Genomic DNA, 16,281 nt, shown 5'->3' on the forward strand with positions numbered 1-16,281 from the left:
TATCTCCTATTCCAATTAGCTCACTGCAAATATGCAAGTGAAACAGCCTCACTTACTGGCTTCCTGTCCTTGTTCTGTATATGATCAGCAAGAGACAAGTTACTGAATCAACATTATTTAAAAGAACCTGTAGTGCAGCTAATAAGATACTCCTTCCCGCTCTTACGTTCTGATGTATCTTCATGCTCGCTATGCTTAACAATAGCAGAATTAAACTCATCTCATTCTACAGAGGAGGCTCAGGGGAATGCAAGGGAATGAAAGGATGGGAGTTTCAATTTCTTCTCTTGCCGAGAATGAATTCTGCCTCATATAACTGCTGATGAATTGTCGTTTTAAGAGAGTTTGTTAATTTCCAACAGGCAGAAGGCATAAAGAGGGACCTCCTTATCTTTAATGGATGTTATTGAGCAACACAAATGGCTCACGTTTAAATGAATGCAGAAACATCTTGTCTGTTTTGCCATGATAAGACTGTTCTTTCTGCACAGCATGGGTTCAGCTCCTTCTGTTAAATAAAACAACTGTTTTTGTTCAACTTAATGGCAGGCAAACTTCCAAAGGTTCAGAGGCTGAAGTCAGTTCAGAGAAATGGACTGGAATTTATCTGGGTCTTTCCTGATTCTTTTTGAGAAAATCTACCTGAAGAGCTTTGAGGTATGACTGAAAACCTAGTTTCAAGCAAAAAATGGTCCTTGATAGCATTGATGTACTTACTGAGGATAAATTATCCATTAGTTTGCAACTTTCTCCAATGCAAGAATGCTTCCAGCCCCAGCTGCTGTAAAGAAACAAGAGCTGCAAGAACCCCCACAAAGGTGTGTCTCTTGAAATCCAGGTGGGCCATCTGGGATGAGGTCTGGGGCAGAGGGGAGGCTGGGTCCAAGAAAGATGCTAGCTCCCTGATGCCAGCAGGTGTTTTGCCACTGAATGAAATGGTTGGAAAATTATGTCCATAATCAGAGTATGTGAAAAGGACATTCCTAAACTTCTCAGAACAATGGTGATTTTTAAAACGACTCCCAAACGTTTCTCTTCCAGTCAGCTGAAAGCAAGAGGGGTTCTCCCCCACACTGAAAATTGAAAATTCACCCATTTGCCCAGAAACACAGAGATTAGTGTGGTATAGAATAAAGGCCAAAACCTAAGCCAAACGCCACACAAAAAAAAAAGTGGGAGAATATTCCTTGCTAGCCAGAGAGTGCAAAATACGATACTACTGTCAGCCCGGCAGCCTAGCTTTTGATTAGCTTTGCCAAGCTATGACAGTATGGGAGATCCCCATATGCCTCAGAGAGATGCATTATTCAATATATTAATTAAAGGGCTGGCTTTCATCACTGCTTCCTACAAAGTATCACAAACAATTACTCTGGGACTGTTACTGACAGGCTGAAATTAATTTGTGTTTGAGTTCACATGCATCAGGGAGAGACAGAATGAAGTCAGCCCAGGCATGAGTCTGCAGTACAGCAATTAAGCTTCCAACACTGGCCTGTGAAACAGAGCAATGAAGTTTGGATATCTTACCTGGTACCCTGTTGCATGAGAAGGAAACAGATCCTTCCACCATGCACTGTCCAGACAGACATGGCATTGGGATCCAGTCCAGGGATCAATCTTAACTGAGAGAAATATTCAACAAATTCCTCCTTAGATCTTTCTTACTACTGGTTTATCTGGTCTGCTCCAGTCTGAAGACACTTAGTCACAAGAGAGTGGAGGGGATTACATAGTGATCCAAGATTAGCAATGGGTGAAATAAGAGAAGAGACTGCCCCTGAGACATAAAGAAACCTGATAGACGAGAGACCAAAGCAAAAGGCTTTTTGATGGCTGAAAGCCCTAACTGCAGTACAATATGTGACATTTAGTGGTAAGCGTTAAATTTAAAACCAATGAACAGAAGTATTTTAGCCCTTACTTTTCCAGTCTTAAAAAAAATAATCACTGCCAGCCACAGTACATTAAAGTCATAAATATGGCTAACATCACAAATTGTACTAAAATCACAACAAATCACAAATTCTAAAAGCCAGACAGTATTTATGTAAGGAGATCCACAGTTACATTAGTGGACAAGGGATAACCCTTCCTTCTGCAAGATATGGTGTGTTTCTCAAGCAAAAGGAGGTTAGAAGGAAAGGTTCCTCAAAGGCAACTTACTCCAAAATTGCCCTTCCAGAGAGTATACACCACCCATTGAAAGAACTCATTCTAGCTGTGATAGCAGCCAGAATTTGAGGTAGTATATGTATTGTGAGTTTGCTATCATGTGGCTCTTTTCTTGTGGTTCATTTATTATGTAGTTCATGGGTTTTAAAGGAGAATTTAAAGTATTTCAAATTATTTCCCTTTATGATCACACACAGTCCTTGTAGCCAGTACGTTTTTCTTTTTTTCTTGCTAAAAGAGCTTTGAGCCCAGGGAGCCTGATAGCGTGGCATCCACAGGACTTTTTTACAAAGTCAAACACTTATTTTCCTAGGAAAGCAGGCAGTAAGGAGAGGAGCATCACACAACAGCAAAGTCAGGCAACAAACACCCTTTAGTAGTTCTTCCAGAGCATCAGCTACTATTTAGAGCTTACATTCATAGTACAAGAGACTAGTTGTATCAAATTTCCTTTGTAAGATGAAGTCATTATTCAGCATAAAGTGTAAATATAAACCAGAAACCCAAATATCTTGGCTTTTGGTCCCAAGTAAACTAAACAATGTTCTGTAATACTCCTCCAGTAGTGTACTAGGGTTTTTTTCCACCTTCTACAAAGATGCTTTCCCAGATCCAACTAATGTGTCAATCTCTCATAAATTAGTTTAAAAAAACATGGACTGTGCTCAGAAATGGGAATGGTAGTCTGAGCATTACACTAACTGTAGGCAGGTTAGTGCTTACAGAACAGGTGGGGTCTATGCAGCCTCTATAAAACAGTCCTGCAGGTTTTCCCAGAGACAGAAAGTGAAGGATTTTCCTGTTCTTAGGGTCATTTAGGATTTTATACTCTTAGATATCCATGAAATCTATCACATCATCCCTGGAAGAACACTTAGCAATCTGTACTTGAAAAACAGTACAGGATTAAGTTTGGGAAAAAATATGCTCATGGACAAAAGCAAAATATAAAATTTACAAAGGTTTCTCAAACTTCGTTGGTCACTCTTGTAAGCTACGGATCACAGTTATGAAGAAGTACATTATAAGTATACTGAACTTCTAACTTGGATATTAGGGACCAATATCTGCTCTGCATCACAAAAATCAAGATGGGAATAGGAGTCAGGACCCCTCTATGTTGGCTTTATCTTGTTTCAGAATGCACTCTTCCCCTACTTTAATTTTAAAAGCTTATATATTGAAAAATGAGATTTTATTCAAATTTTAAAATCACTTTAAAAAACATCCAAAAAACGTCAAACATTTCAGGATGTTCCTTTGTTTAATTTTTTGAGAGAAACATTTTGATAATGTTGACATGAATTCTAGAATATCTTTATTGACTTGAAACTTTTTCAACAAAAATAAACACTATTTCTGCCAATAAAAAGTATCCAACTCTATATCCATCTTGCATTTCTATCTCTGCCACTGAGTTACTGTATAATCACAAGCTAGTCAGCTATGACGTAATGTTTGGAAACATTGAATATCTATAGTGCCAACTGCATTAATTGTAGGCAAACAAAATGAAAATAAAATCCCTAACCTCACATTTCCCCCACTTGCCCATCTTTTAAGTGAAAAGGAAAATAAAATTGGTCTTATTATCACCATGGTGTTGTGATCTTTAATTAACTAATGTGACCTTGCAAAGAAATCTTTCAATATATGCCTAGACCTTTTGAGGTCTCATCTCTCCTGAACCCTTATTACAGAGCTTGAGGCTAGAGTTTGAAAATTTTGTCCTCAGCCTAGTACAGTTAATGGTGCTGGTGGCTTGAGTAACACATTCCAGATTTATGTTAGCATTACCCTCTGGGAGAAAAACCTTTCCCAGGTGTTCTCACCCACAGGGCATGGAAAGCAAGTCCATTATCAGAGGCAAATGAGTCATTAGCCCACAGGATTCTCCAGTAATAGGTCCCTGTTCAGTTCTTCATGTGCAGTCTATGTGAATAGCCACTGGGTATATGCCTCGATGACACTATAGGTGGTGTTATCCATGGTTGCCAAACTGGAATTACTCTTTTTATCCACAGCTCCATGTACGGTATGGTTTTAATTCTGAAAAACTCTAATGCAGGATTACTTAATAGTCAATTTGACATTTACAAGACTATGTTTTCTTAACACTAAACTTGGCTGTAAAAAATCAAGCGATGTTTCCCCAGCACTATGCAATGACACCATCTGGTAATTAATGATTAATGGGATTTACAGGAGAGGCAGGCACATATTTGACTAACCATTTCATTACTGGCAAACTAGTCAAGTAAAGGTAACCTTAGCTGTATCCAAAGGTCACTTCTGGAACTGCTGCTGAAACAATCTGTGTGGACCCAAATTAGCACTGGGATTATGAAATATCAGTGCTGTCACAGAGATGAGGAAGTAAAAACGGACGTAAACCTCTGCCCAACTGCAGATCCAAACCCAGATCATAATTTTTTGTAACACTGAGGTAAATCCCTTATCTTCTGCTATATTACTCTCAGATATCCAAACCAGCCTCCACTATAGTCTTCATGAAATTCAAGCTGCAAATAAATAGAAATACACTGGCTAAGTATTATCACTGTTCCTATCCAAAATCATGACAGAAAGGACTGAAAACCTTGCCCTTGAGAGATGAAATTTGCTGCCTCATGCTTCAAACAACTGTGACAGAAAACTGGTAACTCAAAACCATAGCCTAAGTGGATGCATAGCCTCTTCCCTTCTCCCAGTGAAAGAATAGCCTGTTCCCTTCTCCTGGAACTCTCCTGGAGTTCAAAATGATTGTGGCTGGCATTCATGGATACCGAAACAACCAGAAATCTGGTTATCACAGAAAGAGAAAAAATAAAATTCTGGGGTGTCTCAGTGAGGCAATCAGCAGTATATTTGAGAACTGCTTGTTACACCACATTTTTCCTATTCATGGATACAAACACTGCTCCTTGAAGCCAGGCTAGTGCACATCCTATTTTCCACCTCCTACTGTCTCTCCCCTCCTGCCTTGTTGGTGTTTTCTGCCCAGCTTTCATCACTAGTGGGTAGTTCAGTGTCTTTTACCGACTAGGCTCTTCCTGGGCAGTGACTTCAGTGCTCCAAATATCCCCAAAGCCATCAGAAATGCTGTGCAGATTTCTCCCTCTCTTCCACACAAATGGGTTTTCCCCACTTCCCTGCTCCCAGGCTTTGACAGAATCACCCAAAGTGCCAGAGAGCATGTTAAAAAAAAAAAAAAAAAAAAAAAAGAGAGAGAGAGAGAGAGAGAGAGAGAGAAGGGTAAATGTGTAGATGTACCAGGCAAAAAAGATGGAAGATGGTCCCACATGCACCACTTCATATTCCCCAGTGATGACGGGAGGCAGGAAACATGAGTGAGTCCTCCAGCAAAGAGCAGCCTGGGGAGACCCCCTAAGAAAGGGGGTGGGTGTCCCAAGGAATAGAGCTCTGTCCTCTGCACAGGATGGCAATCCCTGTGTCTGCTCAGCAAACATGGGCAGGGCCTCCAAAGACAGATGGACAGGGGATGATATTCACAGCCATTTAGCTGATTAGCTGGAAAACACAGGTCACCTTGTGGAACTCCACATTTTAAAGAATTAAGCCATGAGATTATAAAAGGACTTCATATGTCACGAAAGCATCTTTTAACTCTCTAGTGCCCTTCAGTGCACTTCATCCACTGCTGTAGCACCTGATGTCACAGTATTTGAGTACTTCACCGACTACACACAACAGGGGAAAGCAATGCTCTGCTATCCCAGTCTTACCTAGGGGGTAACAACGCAAAGTCAGCTTGAGTCACCCAAGATGACATGGAAAAGCTGTGGCCCAGCAAAGTGCTGAACAAGGCTTGGTAAATGCTCCGTTAACCTGTCCTGCCCACCTGCTTAGTCCTGTTGTCCCACCACAGGACAAGGCAGAGGCAGTAGAGCAACTTAAGGACAATTCAAGTCCTTTGAGTTCTTATCTGAACAGAGACAGTATTTAGTCAGCACAGAACACACCATGTGTTTTACAGACGAGGAAACTTCCCCAACATTTCTACAGTACAAAATATGGACTGTATTTTTTATAACCCTCCACATGACAGCACAGGTGTCTAAGTTACAGTGCGAGAAAATGAACAGGGTGCAGAGTGCTGCAGAATGTGTTTTAAAAGAAAAGAACATTGAGTAGGTTTTTAACAAACTTTGCACCCATGCTGGTTCCAGTTATCTTGAATAATTTCAGAGTGATGAGTGATCTGGGAATTTCTGTATCATGTTAGCGTAATCTCCTATTTCCAACCTTACAGCATCCTAAGTTATTAAAATCTCTGAGGCCAAAGCACGTGGGAGCCAAATTTGGATGCCTGTACTCACATCAAGTAACACATTCTGTTCAAGCTCTGCCACTGTCATCAGTGGGCGTAGCTAACAAATGAATCACTACTACAGAAGTAGAGATCTCAAATCCTAGTTTTTATAACTATGAGTGGCCCAGAGATGAATCTCAGCTCATGCACAAACTTTGAGCTGGCTGCAGGAACTGATGAGAGATGTCCCATAAACGGTGGGACATGTGACATCCATATGGGATGAGAACACAAAACTACAACCCAGTGATTAGCACCAACATCTGGGACTAAGAAAAGAAGTTGAAGGCAAGAGCCAGGATACAAAGCCACAGATCAGGATTGGAGCTTAGGACTTTGGTTTTGACCAGTGGGGAGACGTCACAGATGCTGCCTGCCAGAGCTACAGCAAAATGCATGGAGTCACTTGTGTGTCCACGACTAACAGAGAGGTCTTGCTTACTCTGCTGAGTGAAAATTCACATCTCAACCTCACAAGTTCTGATGCAATCGTAATTTTCTCCTGGCCTTAAAGTCTCTATATCTGAGCTCTCTCAGGGAAGGTATAATTATTTGGAAAGGTCTCACAGAGAAAAATAAGACCTCTCCCTGTCAGGCTGACTGATCACATGAACCAGGTGAAGATTATAGTCTTCACAAGCCCATTCACGGCAACCTGAGAGATGAAAGTCATGCTTTGAAGGCAAAAACATTCGACAAAGGCTGCCCCAGATAAAGCCAGCTGCATTCAAATTAGATGAAGTCTGTCCCATTTGGTGAAGGATGCTTACCTGAGCCCCTACTAATAAACAATGCAGAGCAGCACAAACAAGCAGCTTACCTCTGATTTTGGCATCTCCCTATCATTATTATTTCACCTTTCCTGGAATTTTTAATTAAGAGGTTCAATAATATACTATTTGATAGGCTGATGAACTCCACAGACTAGTGGCTCATGTCCCTTTGAAACTTATAGCTATACCCACTTTCTCCCTCTTTCATAGCCTAATAAAAAGAAATCACCAAATTCCCGAGGCTAAAGTGTTCTCCTTGCATTTCTTTTTCTGTACACATCTTACAAGACAGAGCTTGTAAGCCATCACAATTTGCAGCTTTAAAAAGAAAGAAAGGAAGAAGAAAGAAATCAGACAGCTAAAGGGGAGTTATTACATTCCAAAACTTCAACACCTCTGACCCCTGCACTACGAATTGGTTCAAATCTCTCTCACTCTGGGAAAAAAACTAATTCACTCTCTTGGAAAGTTTATTGTCAATGGGATTCTACTGTTTCTGAGTGGAATAAAGATTTCTAGGTCTATGCCGTACGAGTTTTAACTATAGAAGACTTCTACATTTTCTAAGAGAAAGAGACACTTGAAACAGAGGCATTATATAATGCAAGTGCTAAAAAACAACATTCAAACTATGCAGCCAAAAGACTGTATGAAAAATGAGGCAGATTGTGGAAAACAATAAACAGGTTTGGGTGTCAAATGGACAAACAGGCAATTTCCATTAACCATTATTATATAAAAGTAGAAAATAAACCACAAAAACACAGCCTCTCCTTTAGAAAGAGATTCTATTTTATTCCCAGGTCAGTTCAGCCCTTCCACTTTATCCTCCAAGAAAGCCTCTCCCGTAAGCTCGGCTGTGCTATTTAAAGGATAGGGTACAATTATCCCATAGGACCAGCTATTCTGCTCCACAGAAGGATTCACCTGGAGAGGATCCACACTCACCTTTGTCATGTGCACCTAGCATGAACAGTGAAATCAAAGGATTTTGGATAGTTAGGTCAATCAATCACCTGTCGCCAGAACCAGGAGAACATAACCCTCTTTCCTTCACTATGGAAATGTGAAACAGTAACATGGTCAATCAAGGTTCTAGATCTTCGATACATTTTGCAGGTCTATGTGACTTAAGAGCCTTACAACGTCTTTTCCTCGATGTTCAAAATCCTTCTTACACTGTCCAAAATCCACAGGTACACTAAGGGAAATCTCCAGACTTGATGCCATAAAGCCATATTTTAAATGTGGGAGCCTAAAAGCTGTTTAGACAGATTTGCAGAAGGACCTAGAAAATTTGAAAATCCTATGAGGTGTCTACCTCCACTGCAAGGTGTGGAAATATTGCAAATCCAATCTATAGATATTTCGGGCCTGGATTCCAGGTACTTTTAATGATGTGCAAGAATTTCTATGAGAATTTGTGTCTAAGATATACAAATCATGCTTTGCAATTGGGAGTCAATTCTTAAGTCATGCAAGTCCTTTTTATTTTTAACCATTCAAAGTAACAGCCTCTGTTTCCTTAATATTACGATCTTTGGGGGCCTTAAGGACCAGACACTTCTTTTAACTATTCACAGATTATGTAAATCAGCATTATACACATTCACACACACCCCATCATCTGGCATGTAGTTAAGTACAGCGTTAAGAATCTGATTCAAGCCCCAAATCCTAGATCAAACTACAGAAGAATATTGCTGGGTTTTCTCTTTCTCTCTAAAGTCAGTTCCTGGGCCTTCACATGGTGGAAAGAAATTTGGAGAAGCGGCACCTGAAATGGAGGAGCCTGGAGACAGGAACTAAATTTGTTTAATCATCTGCTTTTAAGACACCCTCCCAGTTTTGGAGGGTGATGTTTGGGAAATGGAAAGGAAGACAGTCACAAAGCAGATTTTTAGCAAACTGTTTGCAGATCCTGGGCTCTCACCAGTCAGTAGAAACAAACTGGCTCCTCAGAGAGTGATTCAAAGCAGAGTCTGAATCATCTTTTCTCCCAGTGGTTGCATAAGGAGACTGGTCAGAGTGGCTGGCTCTGCACAAAGACTGTGTTGTAGGCTAAAGCAGCTCTCAGAAGGGTTGAAAAAATAGGTCTAATGATCATAGCTTTGTCACTGAAGCACTGGGCAGTTTCTCTGTGTTACTGTAAGTAGGTATATAACAAAGAAGCAGAAGTTCTGCAAGTATCAGAAGACTTGTACTCATCTGTACAAGACACCACTGTTATCAGACAAGAAAGTGGTACAAACATGGAGACTATAGCACTACAAGATATGTACTATGGACAGACTATATAACATTGATGATGACCAAAACCAAGGGTATACTTAATGGTCAGGTAAAGCAACCAGTCCCTTCAGGTTAGATGCCCTTCTCCCCTCCATGACCTGCCCAAAGCAAGCAAAGCCTGAGGGCATAACTCACCAGTAAAACCTGTTTGGAGTGACCCGCTCGTGCATGAGCTGCCATTTTCTTCCAAAGTCCATGGAGCTGTACAGCTGAAAGAGAGAAAGTATAAACTTTGAGGAAGAAAAGGAAGGACTGCTGTTAAATAAAGTATTAAAATCAGCTCAGATTAAAGAACAGAAATGGATTGTCCTGCACAATTATCGATCAGCCTCGCTATCAGGGAAGCCTAATAAGGCAATCTCCTCCACTCACATTTAACCCAGACTGAGCTCCTGAGACTCAAAAGCAGGTTAGCTCTTCCAAAACCTTTCCAAACTTTTTTGTGCTTCCTGATTTCAGCTGTCAACACATTCACTTCGGCTGCCATATGACAAAGCTGGCGGTTCCCCTGGCTTTTTCAGCCCAACAAGAAGCAGGTGATTGAGGACATGCAAATTCCTAACATTAAATAGAATGAGAGACAAATTAGATTAGTTAACATGACTATGATGTGGTAGGTAGTCGTACTGGTTTTGGCTGGGCTAGAGTTAATGTTCTTCACAGTAGCTAGTATGGGGCTATGTTTTGGACTTGTGCTAGAAACAGTGTTGGTAAGACAGGGATGTTTTAGCTGTTGCTGAGCAGTGCTTACACAGTCGAGGCCTTTTCTGCTTCTCACCCCACCCCACCAGTGAGTAGGCTGGGGGGGGCACAAAATGTTGGGAGGGGACACAGCCGGGACAGCTGACCCCAACTGACCCAAGGGATATTCCAGACCATATGATGTCATGCTCAGTATATAAAGCTGGGGGAAGAAGGAGGAAGGGGGGATGTTTGGAGTGATAGCATTTGTCTTCTTAAGTAACTGTTATGTGTGACGGAGCCCTGCTTTCCTGGAGATGGCAGAACACCTGCCTGCCGATGGGAAGCAGTGAATGAATTCCTTGTTTTGTTTTGCTTGTGCACGTGGCTTTTGCTTTACCTATTAAACTGTCTTTATCTCAACCCACCAGTTTTCTCACTTCTACTGTTCCTATTCTCTCCCCCATCCCACTGGCGGGGGGAGTGAGTGAGCGGCTGTGTGGTGCTTAGCTGCCGGCTGGGGTTAAACCACGACAGTAGTGACTCTATACTCAAGGTCATGCTGTGATTCGTTTTTATGGTGTGGATTACATCTCTCTTCTGTGTAGGAAAGAAAAGGAAAGTGCTCCTAATTTACAACTTCTATGTCCAGAACAAGGTCTAAATTTTGAGATGTTAGAAATCAATCTGCTCATTAGTTAAACATTAAAGATAGTGAAGTGGCTCTTCTTGAAAGCCAAATTTTCAATTTAACGATCATTTTGAGTCTTTCTGGCTAACAAATGGCGCAGCTGTAATGTAACCAGATTTCCATGCAGCTCCACACTAAGTCTCAGACATAGGTTCGCTTCATACCTACTCTACTTAATACCACAAACACCACTGCCATATAATTAGTTTATTACCCACAATCCACTCACTCACAGTCAAAGCATATGTAAGCTCCTTTTCTCCAACTTTGAGCAAGTTTGGTTCTTCAGAAAAAAAAAATACACTTTGAGAAATAACTACTCTGCTTTACAACTAGATCACAGAGAAATAAATAGCAGGCAGTGTTTTGAACAGGATTTCAAATAAATTTCATCTGAAAGAAATTCTGGCTTAATAAAATAAGGGTTGATTGCAGGCTAAGGAGTTAGATAACAGAGCTGAAAAACTTAAATGTTTGTAATATCCAAATTTAGTTCCTTAATGGGAAAACGATATCACTTGACTAAAGGTTCTGCATTTGATTTGATTTTGAGTAACTAGATTTACAAATCAGAGGCAGGTCCATGTTCAGATTAGAAAGGTTCACAACCTAGTGATGTGTAGTATGGCACAGCTATGATGGATGGCTAAGTGTGACTGGGAAGATAAACTATATGTGCTCGCACTGAATATTAAAGTTTCTTGAATGGGCAGTACCTCTGACCACAGAGATACAGCAGCCACGTCAGAGCTGGACCATAGAACAATTTACAAAGGTGACTGGAAAGGGCTGTTTGAGCAGTATCCAAAGCCTGAGGCAGCTGATTAATTCTTACTATGTTTGTACTCAACTACACGACCAAACCAATGTACAGCTAGCAAAAGGAAACTTAAAAACTGAAATTCAGACCCCATCAAGTATCTAATGCAACTGGTATGTGTAAAGGCAAACGAATCAGTCCTTTGCATTTATGCCAACAGGAAGTCCAGTTTCTACCAATGACAGCTCAAGCTGCCAGTGAATAAAGCACATCAGGGGGAAAGAGATGGAAGCAGGCATCCTCCAATCTTCATGTCAAAATGGGCTCCAGTTACGTAGACTTCACTCCAGCTAAGATCACTGGGCTTGTGGTAAGAAATATTAGGAAAGATTTTTCTGCTCCATGTTCTTCAAGAGATCAGACATGATCTGACTATTCCGATTTGGCCATATTTCTTTGGCACTGTCACTAGGTAAGGTAAGATACTGCACTAAAAGCCCATGTTATCTGGGCTTCCTCTGCTTTTCTGGTCAACCAATCACAGTGACAGTCTAAAAAAATACAGTAGAGAATCCTCTGCCCCAAAAGCAATCCTCCAAAGATCCAAAATAAAGCATTGCTTACCTTTTTTTAATTAAAGGAGCCAGGAAAAGAAAATTTCTTCTCCAAATTTGAGGATAGGCTTATGAAGTCAACATTAATATTAAGGTAACAACTTTCTGAAGGAACATCCAGATTTTTAGAAACAGTAACTGAAAATCCACACTCCAAGAGTCAAAACGGTACAGTGCTACAACTCTGTCTTGACTTTAGCATGGTGCCTGCCAGCAATATTCCTTGAGTCATTGGACATGGTTTTACACATACAAGGACCTCTGCAGACAGACTGAGTTTCATCAAACAACTGGGCTATCCTTTCCATTTCCTGAGTGCGGGTAAACTTGCAGATTGAGCCACGGTGCTGTACAAATCACAGGCTCCAGGCAGCTTAGCCTCAGTTAACTCCTGTTCACAAGCAAGTGCAAGTGGGACTAGCATTCTTATTGTATTCTGCAGTGGATTAACCATTCTCACCATGAAAGGAAAGGATTAGAAAAATACATCCATTTCCTTAGACTCTCTTTTATCTTTTGCCCCTAGCATCTCCTTTTCTTTTGCAGCTGCATAACAGCAGTAGCTACAGATAGCTCACTCAGTGGCATGAAGCACAATCTCTTTCTAACTACTCATCTCTCCCACAGTGTCTTATTCAGGGAGCATCCTTCTCTCGATCAAGTTAAAAACAAGAGACCAGCTACTGAGTACTTTTTTCCTCCCTTCTTTCTATTAAAGCTCAGGCTGACTGATGGTAGAAGGATTAAATTGAACTTGCAGCCTTTAGGTGATTTCAGATAAAGAGATAAGGAGGATATTATTCATTTCAAGAACTTTTATTTATTTATAGGCATCCACTTTGAATTTTAACCAGATGATTGACTCTTAAAGCTGTATGACAGAACAAATTCCTGAAAGGTCTCTCAGGCCCAGTTCACTTTTATGGTATTACAGATGCAAATGTAAAGGTTAATGTTGAATTACTAAATAAAATGTACAATAGAGAGTTTTCTAGTATGCATTAAAATTGTATATATACATATACACTTTTTGTTCATCTTCCTTCATGGGAGAAGAGGTGCTTTTAGAAGAGACAACAAATTTAGTGGCAAGTACAGCAGATTTCAATAGAGATTAATTTGTCCTAAGGCAGAATACTAAGCAACGGAAAGAAATGAGGTTTGTTTGGTGCCAAGATTTTCCCTTTTTAAAGCTCTGCTCTGGCTGTTTAGTGATGAGTAATCTCTGGCATTTCCACCTCCCAGAGCACTCCAACACATTGGTTCAAGAGTGATGGACTTCAGTGTACCACAAGGGTGTATTGTGAGGGTATGCCCTTTCTACAACCTCCTTGTGTTACTTATTTGACCTGCTCTGATGAATGAAAAATTAAGACCATTGTGGGTCTTTATGTTTGTATGGGCTGGTCTTGTGCCTTGATGCAGCTAAAGAGTAACATGCAGAGGACTTGACTAAGGAGCAATTCAGAAGCACGCAGGACCCAAAACAGAAGGACAAAGTCCTGGCTCAAGGCAAGAGTGGCAAAATTCATTTTTTTACATGAAAATGAACTCAGAATCCTGCATCTACCACAGAGGCACCTCAGTAAACACAGTCACAGCACTCGGCTATTCCCAGCAATTCTGCACCTATTTGAGCGGACAGGTTCCAGGAGCCTCCTGAAAGCTGAGGTGCTTTGGAGAACAAACACGGAATATTCAAATTCCCTACTGAGCCCACCTGAATGGTGCTTATGAATCTCATCTACCCTTGGAGCAGACGACAGGGGTTTTCACTAGGCATGGCCCTAGAATTCCTGCTTGCCTGCAGACTGGCATGTGACTGCCACAGGGCAGATGGGATTCAGGAAAGTGAAGGGGCCAGCATTGCGTGTCACATAAATATACCTCTTAACGTGTTCTCAGGCCTGACGAAGCACCTAAAGTATTACCCTGAAAGTATCAGCCTGGTCACACTAGCAGGATCCAAGAGCACCTCTGCTTTCACACCTGGCTTTGAGGTCACCCCAGCTCAGCAGTACAGGTGCAGTCTTTGAGAATGGGTACTGGGGAAAATCTGCCTATGTTCAGGAGCCTAGTTAGACCTACCATTAAAAGAAGGCCGTAACATCAAGAAGGTAAATAGCAAATGTTTATCCAAACAGCATCACAATACTCGACACTCAAGGATTGTAGCACCAGACATATCACATCCACCAACACAGTCCTGCGTTTTGCCAGGAACACACAATCTGTCCTAGGAAAGACCTTGGCAGACCAAGTGATATACAACTTTATTTTACCACAGGCCAGAACCTTAACTCGTGCTTGTCTTGCTCAGCACAACTCTGAATCATAAGGATATTACATACCACAGGCAGAATGCTTCTTCTTCAAACTCTGAGAACGCTTGAAACATTTTATTTAACACTGGCATTGTTTCTGAGATAAGCAGCAAGCCCCTTAAAGAAGGAGCTTTATCCCTGGTGTCAGATTCTATGCCACGAACACATGCAACATGCCAGAAACACAGTCAGAACTACAGAGCTGGAAAGGAAGGAGTTACACACACATGCATGCACACAGAGTGTTGCATATGAAAAATGTCTCCATGCTGTTGCAATTCTCCAGTGCAAACTCGCAGGGTGATACATCCTGCTGGCTTGCTTGGATGATCTTGTTTGGGGCTGGGGTAATTTGGTTTGGCTGTTTTGTTTATTTTCCCAATGCGAGCTAGCAAAAAAATACAAAAGGATGATTTTACTGAACGAGTCAAGCTTCTCAGAACTGGAGCAGCGTGAGAAAATGGCCTGCTTAAATTCCACTTACGGAGAGAGGTCAGAAGAAAAAGCAATGAAGGAAAAACATGGAAACCACAGGAAGAGACTCAGCCCCCTGATGTTAGTCATCCATGTCCGAGCTACTCACCAAGGCTCATTTTTAGATAGGCAAGAAACAGGCTCAAAACAGGCACTTCTAAAGCGCAAACACCATACTAAGATACACTTTTAAATTGCTTATTTTTCGTGCCTTTGAAGCCTCCATTTCTCCCCATAGACACTAAAAAAAGTCCACAGTGACTAGTGCAGAAGGAGATAACCCCACTATAGACAGATTATTTAGCTGAGATGGATTTCACGTTAGGTTCCCTGCTCCCAGGTTGACCTGCTTGGTCTTCATGGGGGAAGCAGGCAGAAGACTGAAGATTCAGGGCAAGCTGAAGAAAGGTCAAGCATACAATAGCCTGGGTACACTTTACCACGGCAAGAAGCACTCTGCAGATGTCATGTATAGATTGAGAAGCAATAGACAACAGACTAAAGAAATTCAGAGACCTTTGATATTTATAGACTTCAGTGCTCAAACACAGAAGAAGAATTAGGGCATCAGGAACATACATAAAAAGCTTATATCCAAATAAAATCAAATGCTCCTTGTTGCTATGAAATCAGGTCTATTGGCCTGAGCAAACATCTGGTGAGAATCTCAATAGTTTCCTGCCTGCCAGCCAACCCCTGAGTGCAAATAATGGTGTCAGATAAAGTAAGGAAGAAGAGCTGGACTGTATGCACTTAAAGGAACAATTCATTTATTACACAAAAAATTATACTTCCCCCAGACAATACATCCAGCTGATTATGGAAAGATGTATTCACATTAATCCAGCAGGGTGTGAGTTGACCTAATGGTAATTACTGGGCAGTAGTGGACACATGGTAACATGATGGAAGAGGAGGGGCAGATTAGCTTGGCCTGCCATGTCCTCAGAGGAGCATGATCCCAAGCAGTAGCTTGGATTGCTTACATGAGAAGATGACTCTGAACCCAGAAAAGCACAAAAGCAAACTAACACCTTCTCAGCCAGAGATGGTGGGAAAAATCTACAAGATGTGTGGAGGGTTCCTGCCAAAAAAATCAAACTGGGACAGATGAAAAATAAAATTAGGTCAACATTTCTGTAGGAAATTGGACTACATGCAAGC

At 41.1% G+C, this 16,281-nt stretch overlaps 1 protein-coding gene across 1 annotated transcript in view; it reads right to left on the reverse strand.

Annotated features, from left to right (window-relative positions):
- The window catches only part of SORCS3 (sortilin related VPS10 domain containing receptor 3), a 238,111-nt gene that overhangs the window by 103,670 nt on the left and 118,160 nt on the right, over positions 1-16,281 (reverse strand). Inside the window, exon 5 of the mRNA XM_030030909.2 lies at positions 9,709-9,782. Within this exon, the coding sequence (XP_029886769.1) occupies positions 9,709-9,782 (74 nt within the window). The remainder of the gene's footprint in view (positions 1-9,708; positions 9,783-16,281) is intronic.

This window comes from Aquila chrysaetos, chromosome 11 (assembly GCF_900496995.4).
Source record: "Aquila chrysaetos chrysaetos chromosome 11, bAquChr1.4, whole genome shotgun sequence".
Taxonomy (NCBI): domain Eukaryota; kingdom Metazoa; phylum Chordata; class Aves; order Accipitriformes; family Accipitridae; genus Aquila; species Aquila chrysaetos.